Source organism: Gymnodraco acuticeps, unplaced genomic scaffold (assembly GCF_902827175.1).
Source record: "Gymnodraco acuticeps unplaced genomic scaffold, fGymAcu1.1, whole genome shotgun sequence".
Taxonomy (NCBI): Eukaryota; Metazoa; Chordata; class Actinopteri; order Perciformes; family Bathydraconidae; genus Gymnodraco; species Gymnodraco acuticeps.
Window position 1 is genome coordinate 612815 of NW_022990271.1, and position 18250 is coordinate 631064.

The 18250-nt window shown below is 40.8% G+C and overlaps 1 protein-coding gene across 6 annotated transcripts in view; it reads left to right on the top strand.

Moving 5' to 3' along the window:
- The window catches only part of nav2a (neuron navigator 2a), a 218394-nt gene that overhangs the window by 129463 nt on the left and 70681 nt on the right, over positions 1 to 18250 (top strand). For all 6 annotated transcript variants that reach the window (XM_034221341.1, XM_034221339.1, XM_034221340.1 and 3 more), the window contains 2 exons: positions 4884 to 5001; positions 8532 to 8584. In XM_034221341.1, the coding sequence (XP_034077232.1) occupies positions 4884 to 5001; positions 8532 to 8584 (171 nt within the window). The remainder of the gene's footprint in view (positions 1 to 4883; positions 5002 to 8531; positions 8585 to 18250) is intronic.

Below are 18250 nucleotides of genomic sequence, written 5' to 3' on the forward strand. Positions count from 1 at the left end.
TTTTGTGACTTGAGTTACTATAAGCTCTTCAACTATTTGCAATGGGAGGACAGTCAAATAAATCAAACGACCCTTTTCGCTTGCGCTACACTCGCAGGTTCATGGAAAAGGAGACGGAGTAAAATGGCATAGTTGCATGGCAGAGATAAACAGGCTTGTTGCAGCATACATCACAGAGGAAATGTTGCCCGTTTCAATGGTGGAATCGCCATCTTTCCGAAACATATTCAGCGAGATACAGGCAACAGCCGGCCGCCATCAGACAGGAACACTTTTGCTAGCTACCTGAAAGATATCTTTTCCATTTATCAAAATTAGCCAACTTTAGGCCGTTGTGGCATTTCAAACAGTTGCCTTTACACAGGCAGCCATTGAAGATTTGAGCATAGAGAAAAAACAATCTAGACTTAGCAATGAGTCCTGTAATATATAAGGAAACGTATAATCGCAGAATAAGCTATGATTGAATCCGACATTTTGTTCAATGTGAACTTGTGATATTTGACACGCTTTGATACTTGGTGCTCCATACGTGTTTCATTTGGCCCCTTTCTACTTATCATGCACTGTGTTGTGGGATAATACATTGACTAGTTGATCTGAACACCACCCTCCACTCAATTATTTTAATGGTCACATCATTAGAATATTGATTAATCAGTGCCTCCCTGTGTTGTAGAGGCTGGAGTTATTGTCACCTAATTATTGTCTGATAGATATTGAGTCAAAGCTCCTCTTCACTAACCATGCAGCTTATTAAAACGCCTCTCAGATCAGCCTGCTTCTCATCAGCCTGCACCTTATCCTTCTCTCTTTCTGTGGCCTTGCAAGCAATTTTCAGATCACAGAAGCTTTAATAAAGGTGCGCTTAAGCACACATGATTCGGATTAATGCATGGTGTCTTTTTTTTAGGTTTAACTAATCGCCAAGGTCCTTGATTTACAGAGATTGGAAAGATATTGTTGCACTTGTGTTTACAGTTGAATGGACGTCGGTGTTATGTATCATTGGGGATGGTAACATTAGTTATAGTCACATTCATTTTTTTTTCACTTATGAGGCTTCTTCCTGTGGCTTGAGTTTGCCCCATTTACATTTTTGTTATATTATTATTATAAACAAATCAAGTTAAATAAGGATAGATTAAGGTTGGCTGTTCGATCATTTATGTTTTTGGAAAGACAAGAGGGCAGAAGAACTCGACACACAGCTCTGACACATTAGGCCTTATACAGCTGCTGTGGCTAACGTGGTCGCTAACAGTTGCCTTCAAGAAGACACATCAAGAAGTAACAGTGGTGAGCTTCTGGTAAACTTGCCATTAGAAAAACCAATGTTCACTTTCCTTTTATATCTGTTCAAGTCTCAACCAAGTCCTGAGAAAATGTGTCTCCTTCCAGATACACAAAATGTGTTTTGAAAAGTTTAATTCTGTTGTGACTTGCCCACTTCCCCTTTTTCCTTATTCCATTTACAACCTAAAATTGCCCCCCCCCCCTGCATGACCTCAGGCTGTTCGCCCCCCTCTGGTGTCTATCTCTGACTGACATCTACCCATTTCACCTTGATTTTAATTACACTCCAACCCCTCAATTTACCTGCCGAAACTACTTCAAAGAAAGAATACACACAAAAGGCCCTGAACACAGCACTTCAGCACCTTCTTCTCTGTGACCAACTAGGAGTGTGAATCGATCCTAATCCTGTTGCTTGAAGGCCTTTAAGCCCTACGTCTCACTCAAGAGGATTTTTATAACTGTTCATTTATGTTTTGGTATGCAGCCAGTGCGATTTAAACATCGCTCCGAGGCTCTTTGAGTCTAATGTGTGGTCGTGTACTCTCATAAACCTTTTGCATTTAAGCTTGTGTGTACAGAGGAGTACATATGTGTGCGTGCGGCTTTGAAGTGCGCACACCTGTTGTAAGCCATCATGAAAGCAGTGATTCATCCGATGAGTAGCATGGCAGAAAAGTTCCGGGTCTGTTTACAGTGCAAACACAAAGAAACAAGGGGTCACGGCCGTGTCACACACCTCTCCATGCACGCAGTGTGTCCAAGTTTGTGCTAAGGTTTGACCTTAACAATGCCGTGCACTCATTCAGTAATAACCAGTGCTCTCGAATTTCCCAGTAAGTTTATATGCACTCTTGAAACCAGGTTCTTAAGAGTAATTAGGTATAAAGTGTATTTGCAACCTGATAACCTGATTTAAAATGTGCTCTGTATGCAGCAGGTCAATAATCATGATTTTTCCCCCACCCTCAACCTTATTTATATTGTAAGTAAATAATGTAGTTATGTTTCAGCCTTAATGGGCAATAATCTTAGAATTAGACGTTTTAAATTCAAACAGATTGTACTGTTCCGTTTAACTCTGCTGCTGAATATTTCCACCATACGAATGCATCACTATCATCAACTGTATACAATAAGTCTCCTTGATGCCACCGTCTGGACTGTGGAATTTGATTTGAAACCCTCTGTGTTTTTTTTTCTACTAGATTTAACTCTCATGAATTGAAAACACAATCTAAAAGGGTTAATATTGTAAACTGGACAACATTTTGTGGCAGTGACCTATCAATCAAAAGAAGCTCCGCCCTAAAGCATGTGCTGCTTTATTGTCTATTGTACTCTAAATGGGCACATTATCTAAAACATGTAGAACATGCTGTATTGTGTTAGACTTCAAACTAGTCATTGAGACCAAAAATCGTTTATAAATGTGCTATATAAATAAAACTTGATTTGATTTGATTAAACTCGTCAGTGAAATATGAATGGAGGTAAAAGATTTAGTGACAACCAGTGCTTTAGCTTTTAGAAATAATGCAGATTTAAGGCTCTTACATTTTTCAGACCCAGGAGGTACTGGAGACCAGTGGTTCTCAACTGGTGGGTCGCGACCCAAAAGTGGGTCACGGACCCGTTTCGAGTGGGTCGCGGATGTGTGAGTGAAGAAAAAAAAATTGGGATTTTTTTTGGAATTTTCTTTCTTTTTTTGCGAAAAAATCTAACTTTTATTTTGAAGGTCCGATTTTCTAATGCTGTGCATGCAGTCGGCGTTGGACTGGAAGTACCACGGACCATAAACGGTTTTGAAAACTTCTGTCACGTAGTGATCATCTTCTCAATAAAATATATTTTCTGATGTTTTTTTCAAGTCTTCTGGCCAATCAGAATCAAGATTGTTGCCGGAAGTCCCCACGGAGAATAACTTTGCGGGAGAACTCTTCTTTATACATCCATGGGTACAACTTCAGATAAAAATGAACACATAATGAAATATGACCCCCGGTTTGATGATTGACAGGTCACAGAACAATGGGAGCTATCTACCCTTACCCACAATTTGAAGTAAGTCACACAGACTATCTCCTCTTTACTCTTCTCGCAACAAGATGTCAGAACAAAGTAAAAAACAAACAATGGCATAAAATATTATTAATATGTCGGGTAGTAATACATTTATTTATTTTCTTCTCAGAGTGTAGCAGAATGCATAGTTTATGTTAGTAAATCTAAAAATCTCCTTTCTAAAAAGCATGTGTGCCTTTTTATATAGTTCAGCTTTGATTCCATCATCTCATTAAACCTTTTTTAAAAGCATACTTTAGTTCTGTGAAGGGATATAAGGGATATATGCACTGTACTTCACTTGAATTAATATTGTATGCTGAAAAGCGTATATATTACAACACGATTTTTTGTTGAATAGATTTCAGTGCTTCAAAATGTTGGGTCGCGATGTATTGACCAAGTAAAAAGTGGGTCCCGAGGCCTGACCACTGCTGTAGACGGTAGAAGCGATACATTCCCCCAATACAGATGGTTCAATGCTTGTAAAAAGGGTGACATTTAGCTTGAACATTTGAAGCAGTAGACTACTACAGAACAGAAATAATCTGAAACATATATAATGTGTTTTTACTGTATTTATTCCTAAAAAGTCTTTTAATTTGTTTTGTAAAGCACTTTCAATTGTCGCGTACAGAAAAGTGCTATATAAATAAACTTGCCTTGCCTTGCCTTGAAACATACTTGAGTGTCTCTTCTCTGTCATCTTTTTCACCTGACTGGCAACACAGCTTTTGGGTTTGTGTGAAACCCAGAGTAAGACCTACTGTAGAGAGAGAGATGTCTTAATATAGCCGAGCTGTCAGACATGTTTCAGATCCCTGGGGGGGGGGAAGTGTTCTGAAGTTACTCCTGTTTAACAGACTATGCCATTTACAGACAAGCCTGACAGTATTGCAAATCAGGACGGTACACCAATGCTTTTATTGTGCCAAAAAAATTCAGTTTCTCAAAAATAAACAACTTTTTATTAGGAATAATGTTCTGTGCAACTTGACATCAACTTTTCTATGCCTCTTATTTTTAGCTCACCAGAAATAGAGACTCACTTCTCTTGAGGAGAGAGAGTAAAAAAGAGAGAGTTTGGCGACTAATTATCAAGGCAGCTATTCAGATTATTCAGATGCTTGCTCTGCCCCCCCGCCTCTCCTCCCCCCAGGCAGTGAAGGGTCTTTTCTGTCCCCAGAGAGTGATGTCAGCATGGCCCATTGAAAACAGCCGCCGTGGCTGCGAGATGAATGCCCTGGCTGAGCACAATGGCCCCAATTTGAATACCACGCGGATATATGCCAGATCGGAGCCCCAACAAAAGAAAGAGGGCTACTCTGCTCCCATTCAACCATGTTGTTATTTTATTAGAGTCGTAAACTTGCTTCAACCATTTATACCTTTTGTAGTTTTCAAGTGTTTATGGAGTTTGAAACACGTGGATGAGCTGACAGGGTCGCCCCCGATTTTGGACTGGATTTTATGTTTGTTGGCTGATAACTGAACGGCGTGGTTGTGTTTGTGTCTCAACGCAGATCTACACGGACTGGGCCAACCACTACCTTGCCAAGTCAGGAAACAAGCGTCTGATCAAGGACCTGCAAACAGACGTCGCAGATGGAGTGCTGCTGGCTGAGATCATCCAGGTCGTAGGTAAGGAAAACACACTTCTGATCGCACAATCTGCAAAAAGGAAAATAAGCTCCGATCACGTGCTTGCTAAAGAAAAAAGTCAAACATGCTGTCAGCTACTTTTAGAGCTTTGACTGACCTTAACCAAACAAATAGCTTAATCTCTTCCAAAACAAGGGGCATCACCATCCAATAACCAGCAAGGTGAATCACTTTATTATGTATTATATGATGTAATAATGTCAGTTTGAATCATGTCAAGAGTACATTTCATCCTGCACCATTCAATATTTTACTTTCATCCAGCATTGATAAAGTTTGGACAAAACACTCAAATCAATATTTTTCAGGTTTGAAGTAGAGGAAGTAGAATTTTCTTTAGCTCCCAAAATGTTGTTATCTATTAAATTAAGCAAAGAAAAACTCACTTCGCCTAACATTAATGTGTGAGAAGAAAACAACTGCAAACAGGACATCATTTCTAAATATAAGAACAAGACAAAACTGCCCCATGAAGCCCATGAAAGTATACCTAAAAAAGCACATTTAGTAACCTGTAAGGTGTTTCCCGTATACGTATTAATCACAGTTCCTCTCTTATTTGTTCACACATATTAATCACATTTCTCAAAACCAAATAAAATCATTATCATTGTTACATCCTTGTGTTTTTAAAGACTCATGTGAACTAGGATGACCTGGTTTGGTTGTAATAGTGGGCTGTTCCTCCGTCTTTTTGACCCTCGTCTGTCTCATCATCGGTCCTGTCATTTTGTCTGGCCGTCCTCAGCCTGTCATTTCATGTGCCGACAGCTTTGAGGCTGAAGCATCCTGACACCAGCTGACCGGTTACTCAGCATGTCACTGACTGTCTGCTCTCAGCTCTAACCCTTCACTCTGACCCACATTTCTACTTCCTATGCCCTGTATGGCTTCATGGTGCACAGAGAGAAATCTCACTGTCATACTGTAGCTGTTGCATGTGATTCTATTTGGAGAGTTGAATGAAGCTTGACAGCCTCTCTTTCTCATACCGCAACGTTCATACTGGCTCCAGCTTTTTATCCTCATGATGGAAACTTAAATAATTCAGATTATTCTTTAACAACACTAACAGTCAATCCTGCACACATGGAGGTTGTCTTTGTCAAACTAAATGTAATCGCAGGCCACATTACAAAATGAGATGCATTGTGGGCGATGTAACCAATAATAAACGTATTATATTCTTTGCAAGCTCTTGCGGGCCACATCGAATGAAGTCGCGGGCCTTGATTCGACACCCCTGCTTTAGAGTAACCGAGCTTGTTGTAGTGGAATACAGGCTCTAAATACTCCCAGTGACTAGACCCACAAACTAAAAGTAGATTTAGTTGTGGTTATTTTTTAACTTTATAGAGGCCTTTTTACAGTGACCCTGATTCTTCTTTCACCTCAAAACAGTTCTTCCTCCTGAGAAGAGACTTCATTAAAACTGTAATTCAGTTTCATAAGTTTAAATGAAAGTACACTTCCTGAGTACCTGTCAAATGTTTCTGTATTTCTAGAAAATGAACTAATGAACTAAAAAAAAGTTCCCGGTGTCCGAAAGTGTCACAACATCATCCCCTCCATTCAGTACTTGTTGTATTCTCACAATATCAAGCTTACATACAGTATACAGTGTTTCCCCTAGGTTTACTGCTTTGGGGGGGTGCTGCCTGTCCTGAGCGGGGGGCTGATTAATGCATCAGTGTTTCTTAGGGTCAAAAACACTAAACTCACAACTTAAAATGAAAGTGTTTAGTTTATTTAATAAAAGAGCACATGTTCAATGTGAAAAGTGACAGTAGATATATCAGATTAGTTGCAATTTGGTGCTATATATACATATTGAAAAAACAATTAATAAAAAATAAAAAATTATAATTGTTTCTTTTTTTAAAACACCTTGCATTTCAGGGGGGGCGCGGGGCTCCGTTGGCGGGGCGCAGCGCCCCTCCAAGACAATGGTAGGGGAAACACTGAGTATATACTGTACTCTTGGACAGCTGATCATCGCTGCTCCTGCCCTGCTCTTAATTGAAAACAACACAAGCCAGAGGCATCCATTCCCCTGTTCCTCCTGCTGCCTCCTCTCCATTCGGAGAAAAGCTCACACCACATAAGCGCCGGTGAAACAGGAGCTGGCTGCTGCTGTGGAAAAGCCATACTGGGACCGGATATGGCACCACAGTAGCTATTGGACCAACTTACATCCAAGGTCAGGACTTTGGAAAAGGAACACCTTCAGATCAAGGAGATCAGTGCAGTTTGTTGAGCCCTCCTTGAGGGAACCGATCAGATTTGTGACCTTTAAAGATATTTAAGATTGGGATACTTTTTCTATCTTTTCAAAGAAGCCTTTATATGGTGTGGCTGCTGGCTTTGCATTAGTCAACCAGCCAACATGTTATTGTTATTGTGTTTAACATTTATGTTGGCATCATTTGTGTCTCAAAATCACACAGGAGCTATCCCTTGGGACAATGTGCAATTCATCAGGAAGCAGACAAATATTCTCAACATCAGTATTGTTTAATTAATGATCATGTTATGTATTTACACATTTATATTTGTAGGACATTTGATTTTACAAATATAGTAATGGCAATGACCAGTGTTTCTGGCCTGTAATTTTCCAACGAAAAGTTTTTTAAAGATCTTTTGACTGTATTGTTTTTATATCCTACGCCTTCAACCATTATTAAACCTAAATAAATGATTAATATAAATCAACATGATCAACGGAACATTTAAGAAACCCCTTAAATCTCAATCTCTACATGTATGGCAGCCATTCCATTCCAGTATCTGTTGAATTCCAACAGAGACATGTTGTCAGTAGTTTATAGAATAAAACTACAACATTCTCCTAAAACACAAACCTATACAAAATTAAACCAGAGAAACTGATAATGCTACAGTGGTCTCTTAATTTATTCCAGAGCTGTAGCTTAGTTCAAAGGGGTCACAATCCAAGTAGTTTTAGAACCACTGCCAAAGCCTGGTTGTGAGTGTCCATTGAGTCCAGTGTCAGCAGAACACATTAAAAGACCCATATTTATTCACCAGACACAAACAGGAGTATTTTCCCCAGGAGTAAGGTGGTGCAGTACAGGTCCTGAGGAGGAGCTGCACTGTGGGCCCCACTGTGCTGCTGGCACAGTTGTCAGCTGTGAGCTGATGATGGTGTCTCAGCTGCTGTGGGCTGGGCCTCTAATAGATGGGAGGAATCCCTGACAACACGCACACGCACACGCACACGCCCCCCTCTGAAAGGAAGCAGCACAGCACACATCTCGGTCGGGCCCCCAGTGGCCCTGTTCCCATTTGCTGTGACCAGATAGTGTTTCATGTCTCTGCGGGAGGGAAAGGAACACCTCTGCTCTCCTCACTCAGCCAGTAACTGTCTGGTACACACACTCAGGGATTTCCACTGGAAATAAAGAGAGGATTAAATCAACGCCTGAAAACTGTTTTCATTCTCCCTTTCTTCTATCTCTGTCTCTGCCTCCTCTGTCTCTCCTCAGCCAATGAGAAGATTGGCGATATCAATGGCTGTCCCAAGAGCCGGACTCAGATGGTAAGTGACCTTTTTTTAATGTTTTGGCAGAAAGTTGTGAAATGTACCTCTGTGTGACTTTCTGTGTGTTAACACGTCTTTGATGTCCCATCTCACCGGCCCATGTGGCTCTCGCTGGGAGCCGCTGTGCTAAAGCCACCGGTGAATAGTTAGTCCATTTATTTTTACTTTTGTGGTCTTGCGGGCTGCCGTCCGTGAAACCTCTGGCTCAGACTTCTGGCAGTTGGCTCTCAGTTGAAAGAGACGCAGGCTTTGGCTTCGGGGCCAGTTTTGCCTCATCTTATTACACTTGCAAAGGAGAGAGCTTTCCTCTCATCTCCAGGAGTGAAAGGAGGCAGGGAGCATCAGCGCTGGTGACAGAGAGGATGTTTACAGCCAGGTATGATGGGGTTCTGTCCTCAGACATTTAGGCAAATATCTAAGTGGGATTCCCTTTGTAACGCTGCTGGTGGCATTCAGGTATTTTTTTACAGTTTTGTGTTCTCTGTGGGAAATGAGCCCAGGGCAGGGCTGCCCTCCCCTGAATGTGAAGGGTCGTAAATTGGGCCAATGTGCCAGCTGAGGGGGCTATTTTTGGCCTCCAGCCAGACTACTGAAGCCTCCCAAAGCACCAGAGAGAGAGAGAGAAACACACACACACACACACACACACACACACACACACACCACACACACACACACACACACACACACACACACACACACACACACACACACACACACACACACACACACACACACACACACACAGTTAACAACTGAGGAGGAGGTGGAAGCACAGCTGATCATTTCCCCTTCATTGCAGAGATAGAAACATATTACTGTATTTCTTAATGTTTTGATGTTGGTATGTCTCTTTGTTCTGCCACTTATTAAATTGTGATGTGGATTTAATTATGTCTTACTGAGCTACTGAAAAGTACATCAGCCAAGATCTAAAATCCAACATACTATCCATATAGAGCTGGAGTGGCTACTACAAAGCACCAAGTCTGGCAGTCAGTAGAGATAGGTGATAATATATTAGCATAACATTGGTGATCCAGGATGACTGGTATCATAAAGCTGGTTATAAACTGGGCCGGTTAACTCTGTGTTTTCCCGTCTGGCTACCAGTGCATTAACATGAAAGAGCTAGCGTTTTGAAATGCTAAAGTGCATCATCAGAAACATAATTGAAGTACTTATTGGGATATAAGATATCCATGGAAACATTTGGTTATAGCAAAACCAAAACCTTAAATGGTTAAGAAAATAAGGCCAAGACTAAACAATAAATAGAGGAATTATCAAATACTATAGGTGGTTTGTAGAGTGCATATGTTTAGCTTTTTTCGCAGGTTATTAATAGAATAGTATACATAGTTAAGCACTAGACTGTTTCTTCCAAGCAGAGAAGAGAGGAGGAGAACATTAGCTAATACTTCATATGGTTTATTCAAATATATAACTTAAAGGGAGCTAATAAACAGAATGTGGTTAATCTTTCTGTTAAAAGACAACAGTCTTATATTAATAGGAATAAAGGAAAATTGGCTCGATTGAAATGCAGTTTTTTATTGCCATTGTTATTTTTAAGGGTCTAAAACTGTCCCAGAAAGTCGGAATCTGATACTACTGACCTATACTATTATATATCGCTCCTAATTTCTTGTCACTTTATTGTTAATTCAGCACATTTGTCCATATCAGGATCCTTTGTTTGTGATGGCTCAGCCTTTCCAGTGAGTTAATTGGTCAGTAGCAAGCTTTGTGATACCAGAAAACCTGAGTTAGATTCAAATTCACTATAGAGATTCATGCAGTAAGTCACATTTGAAAATAGCTCCCTCTCAACTTCCTGTCCCACTCACTATCAATTAGGCCTCTCCCATTAGTGCTGATTGTGCCCCCCAGTCGTCATGTAATTGAGCGTTTTGCACTCTTTGGTCTCAGTGGTCGGGGCGTCTCTGTGGTTTTGTTGTGCCATAATGAACATCCTGTGAACCCTCTCTCACATCCCGCCTGCTGTCATCTGCAAACACAGCAGCTTTATTTTAAAGACAGGAAAATTGTAGGATACCTCTGAGACAAATCAAAGTGGGTCTAAATATATCATCTCTGTCTGTGATTGTGTTCCCAGTGTTTATAGTTGGTGTGTCAGTCAAGACAGAAACAAAAACATTTTAAAAGTCTGCATTCAAGCAATTGAGTGGCTGTCAAATCTGCTTTTCTTTTTGCTTGGATAAACTCAGATGTTGCCGTGTGTGTGTGTGAGTATTTTTGGATCACTGCGTATAATCTCTGAAGGTTTGTCAGCTTTAAAGCAAACTCTGACGCACTCAAGCAGTGCGAAGGGCAGGTGCAACCGCAGTCATTATGCAAATGTCTGCTGTGTGTGTTGTTGTAATGTCAACACAAACACACACACACAGGTCCTGAGAGTTTACTTGGCAGCTAGGGTGGAGGAGTATGAGAGCCCACTTATACTGCACTTGATTTCATTGCATTGAAACCCAAAAAGCTTCCAAAGCTGCTGCCAATTACCGCCACTTAACTTAACCTCCTTCTCTAAACGAATAAACATGGTAATAAGCCCGTCAGTGGAATAAACTGTAGCACTCTCACCTCGCTCTCACGCTAGCTGATTAGCATGCTGGCTATCTAAGCCTGAAAGAGAAGCTGTTTTTACAACTGTCACATCGTCGTTAAACGGACCCCGGTCGTCGGGTCGTTCCTCTGCCACCCAGTCGGCCTCTGTGTTTGTTTGTGTGTCTGTGCGAGTGTTGGTAGAGACCAGAGCGAGGGTGTTGATCTGACACTGAGCTGTTAAACCACACAGGATGCCACGCACACAACAAGGCACACAGACAAACACACACGGTGTCTCATCCAAGCATCCCATCTTAAAGCTACAGCTTCTGGAATTGACTAGATTTCACCTGCTACGAGCTGGGAAATAAAACAAAGCTAAACAAGGAATGGATTTATCAGCCAAACATTTCATCACTCTCATTTCATTCAGGGCTTTTAACATTCTGGTGAGAGATTCATGTAATTAATTTACTTCAGACACGATGGACCATCTTTGAGTAGAATGTACAGTGACTAGTTCATTATCCAAAGCTATTGGCACATATTGTGCCAGGAACCTATTCCCTCAAAAGTTGATTTTTCTTTTAATTGGATTTACCAACACTGTCATCACCACAAATGATATACCTCCATTGCATGAGGATTGAAGGCACATGTAACTTCAAAAAGTTAAAGACAAAATGTTATGTTAGGTTCATGTATGTTGATTTGAAAGGTACTCACCATCGCATTTAGCCCAGATTACATTTTGGACACTTGTGATGTACACATACTGCATATATGTACATATTCATGAATAAGCCATGCTTTAGGCCACATGTGTCAAACTCAAGGCTTGGGGGCCAAATCAGGCCCGTGGTGGATTTAGTTTCGGCCCGCAGGATAATTTCTAATTACTATTAGATCTGGCCCGCCGGTATATTGCACGCACACCTTCACTCAATCCTGAGGATTTCCCCAAACATTGATGAACTTGTATCCACGATGAGATGCCAAGTATCTGCTTGAACTAGCATCACAGAGCAGCAAACTGAGTTTCAATGGATGTTTTCTTTTGCACTTTTTCTCTCACGACAACAGGGCATGTTTGGTTTTTTCTTTGAGGGAAATTGTTTTTTTGAAGCTGTTGTTGGCCTGTGGAAAAATGTAATCATACGAAATGACTGAGGAAAAGCTGCAGATAGAGCCATAAGAAATGAATGCAACTGATTATTTAATGTTGTTTTTATATCATTTAAGCTTTGTTAGTTCCAGGTTTAATGTGCAATAAGTTCATTTCAATAAGTTTTGCAATAAACATTGAACCAGTCCGGCCCTCGACTAGTACCCATTTTTTTTATTTTGGCCCACTGTGTATTTGAGTTTGACACCCCTGCTTTAGGCTATACCGTACTACACTTATGGATATTGAGGAAGAAAGAGATATACTTATTCAAGCTCACTTATTGCTCTATTCATATTTTGTTTGCTGGATTGGTTTATTTTCCAATGTTTCTACTGCTGTTGCAAAGAAAAAGTGGTGAGGTGAATGTGCTGGATTGATAGATCGCCACACAGGTAGAAACCAGCAGGACCAGGTGTGTAATGGGCTTGATGAAAAACAGGCTTAAGAAATCATCATTAGCCACAGTGGATTATAAATAAGCAAACAGCTCTTTCACTTCATGTCAGGCTCTATCTTCTCTTATTTCGTGTTTGTGTGTTGAACTGGCCTGACAATAGAGCTTTCCTTTACAGTTCATTATGTTCTTTCACCTTTTGGCGCTGTGCCACACAGTTTCAACCCGATTGAAACTCAGTATTCAATCTTTTTAGTTTCGTTAAGTAGTCGTTTTAGAGACACAGCTTCAGACCGGTTTGAACACGGTTGCTTCTTCGATGCAGAATCATTTTAGTGGTTTTGTAGATGAGGAGATTAATGCAGGTAAGCGGGACAATCATTTATTAATTATTCAGCGGTCTGGTAAATGTTTGATCAGAGGGAGTGGTACTTTTCTGTGTGTATGTGTCAAAGAGAAAAGTCCCCAACTGTGTCAGCTGGTCAGCTCAGTGATCACATGACCAACTGCAAACAACAGAGCAATCACAGTAACTGTTTCTAAGCAACCAAATATACCAAACCCTCAATCTTAATGTCGGAGGGCGCAGACTTTTATTTGCACATACAGTACAAGACGTTTGTTTTCCTCATTAAGGCTGCTGTACCCTCGGGCAAGAAAGACATACATTAGGTGGACAAAATATCACAAACACTCATGAACTAATAAAACAGCCCTGCAACAGAAGCTACCGCTGTGAAGCATGTCTTCATTTTTTTCACTAGACTATAATCACATGTTGCACAAAAACGTTTTTGTTTTTATCCGCCCTTGTAAACCCACAGACATACTGTGTTGCATAAGTTAATGCACGTGTTGCGACAACAGTAAGTCCAATCATTGATGATATCACACAAGAGTCTGTAAGATATACAAGACAGTAATCCAGAAACCTAAAACTTGAAACATGAAAACAACTAATTAAATCAGCTATGCTTTAATTATTCTGCTCACAGTACAGCAGGGACATGTTGATGTAGCCAGAGGACTTTTTTGTTTGTATTTGTTAACGCAGATAGTGTCAGCCTGAGGGTAATGAGGAATCAACAGCTTAAAAGTGATAATAAATCTTATGAGAAGATAACAAAAAGACACATTTTTAAATATGCTTAATTAAATGGGAGAGCACAGTGTGATTACAGACATGAATAAGCACAACAGCAAGTCTATAACCATTTCCAGAAGCAAAAGACTGAAAATGCTGCCTGACGTGAAGTGTGTGACTTTGCATCACGATGTGTGCCTCATACTGTAGCTGCTGCCTCACTTTTTATCAATAAGCTGTGAAAGCCAACACTTCCCTGAGGTGTTAAAACCTCTGCATACATTTTTTAAAGTCAAGACAGAGAATTATTGAGGCAGATGTCAAAGTTTAGCAGGTGAGCTGGGAGCTGTAATGTGTGAAACCTCCTGACGGCAAAACTATGTGTGGGCAGGTACCGATATAACCGCACTGTCATACACACACATGAACACATACTGACAACACGCTGTCTCACTGACATGTTACAGGATCAGAATCCAACAGTCAGACAGACAAATGCTCGAGCGCTTTCGGCTATGTAGCTGCTGTCGTCATGTGAAAATTGCAAGGTATAAACCAGTAATACCATTTAAAGGCATATGAGTCCCGGTGCGTATTGAACATTTGTGTTGGTGTGGTTCAAAAACGGCTTAACACTTACAGTCAAATTCAGAGTTTTTGACCTACCACAGAAAACCTTGTTTTGGTTTATGTTGAGACTTTCCTTCCCTTGATTCTCCTAATGCTGCCTCTGGGGCTTTGTCAGTCTATCAAGCTAAATGTTTGTGTAATTTAATGTATACAATAATTTGCTTAGGATCCACAACTTTGGTTCATCAATACCGGCTTCAGTATCAGCCTTCAAAAGAACCTAACAGTCAAATCCTGCTTCAGACACGTCACACTCTCACACACACTCCCTCCCCCTGCCTCTCCGTCTCTCACACACACACTCAACGTTAGCATCCCTGTGCTGGGGAGAAGTGTTTGTTCAGAGGGCTGTCGTCTGGCCACCTCCGAGCCGCTGCCGGAGCAGAGCAGGAGGTGAAGGTGGCCTGGGTGGAGGTGTGAGGCCGGGCGGAGCGTCACACTGCAGGAACACATCTCTCAGCCAGGCAGGTAGGCGCTGCCGGCGGTGTCTTTCAGCGATTCAGAGGGTGTGTTGAGGGTTTCTCTCCGGGATTCTTTAGATGTATTTTTGTTCTGATTATCAGAAGGGTTTGAGCAGAGAATGATATCGTCTTTAGTGTTATCTTGATTTGGTAGTTTTTACTGCATGTGTGTGTGCTAGAGTGGGTCGTTTTGAGCATATTGTATAACATAACTTGAGTATGTTTTCAGTTATACATCAGCCTTTTGATTAAGTTTGTGGAGAACAGAAGACGAATGAGTCCAAAAATGGGACATTAGAAACAAAATCTTCTGGGTTATGTTCAGTAACTCTGCGACTGACAATCTCTATCATTGTTGATTATTTGTATCAGTTTATTAGTAAGTGTTGTTTCAATAATTAGCTTAGACGTAATGACTAAGGGCTTAAAGATAAATCCAAAGATATGTTGTAAATAATGCTAACAAGCCCATCACATAATACTGGGACCCAAACTGACATGTTTAACTAGCATCTTTTTAGTTAGTAAGAAATAATATACTTGCATTTAAGACATTTAAATGGCAAATCATTCTCATTTTTACTTGTTAATGACTTTGTAGAATATCAAGCCAATTTGCTGTATGATCGTTAATACATTTTCTGTTGATCAGGTATGGCTTGATAAGTATAACAATGGCGGTGTTGGCCTTTTAGCATTTAGAAGTGACATGAAACGAATGGATATAAGGGGTTGACATACATTAAAGGTCTGATTTGGATTCATACTGGGGATGTCGCAATTAATTGTAAAGCATTTGAAATCTACAGTCCAGACTGACTCCCTACAGAAATGTGACCTTTAATAAATGCTATGGAAGGTATTGAACATCACAGACTGATCACTGGTACACAGCAATGAAAGAATAATCAAGGGAGGACTTATTTATGATCCCATTGTAGATGAAGGGATTCGTCTCCTGATATAGTTAATCTGGCTTCTCTAGGCTCTGCAGATTTTAAATAGCGGGACGTTTCAGTATGGATACCCCCGGAGAGGCTTGGGAGCATCTCAGCAGGATGGGCCTGGCATTTGTGATGGGGGATCTTAATGATGTGTATTTTCTGCTGCTATTTACACTCTAACTTTACCGGGGAATTTGGCACAGTTGGGGAGCGGTTCAGTCTCTTAAATAAAGTTTAAGCCTGTGGTATTTCAGAGAGTCTCTGGGTATGCCGATGGGGTTAGTGGGGTATTTCGGCGAGGTTTATTTTTAAAGAGTCTGTGGTATTCAGAGAGGACGATGGTTTGCATTCCTACTGTTACTATGTTTTCTGCTGCATCACCTCCAAGGGCAGCATATGTCAGCCCCTCTCACAGCTGTTTCTGGGGTCAGAGGTCACGGAAATGACAGCAGGGCCAGCACTGCGGTATCAGCTAAATACGCACAATTCTCTTCACACACTAACTCAGAGAGACATTGAGTTTAAACCAGGAGGAGAAGTAATCGGGATTGTATTGATTAATAACAATGTGGTACAATAGTAACCCCCATAGATAATGCAACACGTAGTAACTAAGCAACATTAGGCAAATACAAGAAGTGGTAATGGTGGTTCAGGGTGTTGATGAAACTGCAGTATGACAGAATTTAGGGATGAGATGGTGGATTAGCAACTGGTTAGCAACATAATATACAGTACAACCATTATTGATATGGTAAAGGGTGTAGCCCAGTGACCACCAACTGGCGGCCCGCGGGCCACATCCGGCCCGCCAGACATTCTCATCCGGCCCGCACGACGGGGGTGACTGTGGCGTTGGCTGAGTGGTTACTGCGTTCGCCTCCCACCCATTTTTATTTTTTAGAACGTCGTGAGTAAGGTGCAGTACCGGAGTCCAACAGAGAGGCAGCAGCTGCGGGACAGTAGACTGCGTACTGCGAAACCTTCCCTGCCTTCAAGAAGAAGTGACCCTTCGTTGTGAAGAGTCTGCTTTGTGCGCTCCGCAACAGTAGCCTCGCTGCGACGGAGTCCAACAGAGGCAGGAGCTGCGGGACAGTAGCCTAGAAGCAGGGTTGGGTTGTAACCATAGACTGGTTGTAACGGAATACATGTAACGGCGTTACGCAGAATATAAAAATCAAGTAGGCTAACTGTATTCAGCTGGCGTTACATTTCAAAAACGAGTAATCTGATTACAGTTACTTTCGTAAACCTGAAGTGAATACATTTTGGAATACTTATTGGAATTATTGGTGGAAAAGTTTCCTCACAAAATGTAATATTCATTACCGGCAGAACTGTGTGCACACTGCACAGCGCTGCAGCATGTCTGTGAGCGAGAGAGAGGTGCAGCTTGTCTGAGGCCCCGCCCCCGCACGCAGTGAGAGAGAGATCTCTTTTAAAATATATTGAAGTTAGAAACGGAGATGGTTAGATAAAATGTGCAAGATAACGTTTATGTAGCATTTCTTTATTGTCGAAATTATGACATTTCATAACTATCAAATCAAAGTGAATGGCCTGCTGCTGCTGAATGCATGGGGCAAGTGACTGGAACAAGTTTTAAAAGTTATTACATCATTTCAGATAATAAATTAAAGGTCCGCTGCAGTACCTGAGCGTGCTCCACTAGCAAGCATTGTGGACTATATCAAAATCACTGGCCCGCGATTGTGTCTATTGGATACATTTTGGCCCTTGGACAAATGTAGTTGGTGATCCCTGCGCTATGTGTTCGTGTTGTGGTAATGGATAGAAGTAACAGCATTTGAGTCGTAAATGTGGATAATAGAGTTGTGGTAGTTGGTCGGTTTTATTGTGGTTGTGAGTGTAACTAATTGCAGTGTTGGAAGAAGTGCTCAGATCCTGTAAATGTACAAATACTATGGTCTTAAAATACTCCATTACAAGTATAAGTTGTAATTTCTAAATTCTACCTAAATATAAAAAAATATTAACATGAAAATATACTTGAAGTACAAAAAGTAAAAGTACTCATGCAGCTCAATGATCCGTGTTCAGAACAATATAGATTACAAAAGTAATGTCGCCTAAATGTAGTTCAAGTATGAAAAGTACACGTCCTTGTTATGCAGAATTGTTATCTTCACAGTATTTAATTATGATGGTTATAATATTATCCTATTTTTATATATCTAAGAGCATTTTTGTATTGTGGTTGGTCAAATACTAGGGGAGGAATATAAATGTGTAGCTTACTGCATCAAACCATATCAGCATATAAGTGTAATCATGTGTACAAAGTAACTGGTAACTTTGAGTGTTAAAATAAATGTAGTGGAGTAAAAAGCACGAGTTTCACCTCAAGTAAAGGTATAAAGTATCATTAAATGGTAATACTTTCCACCACTGCT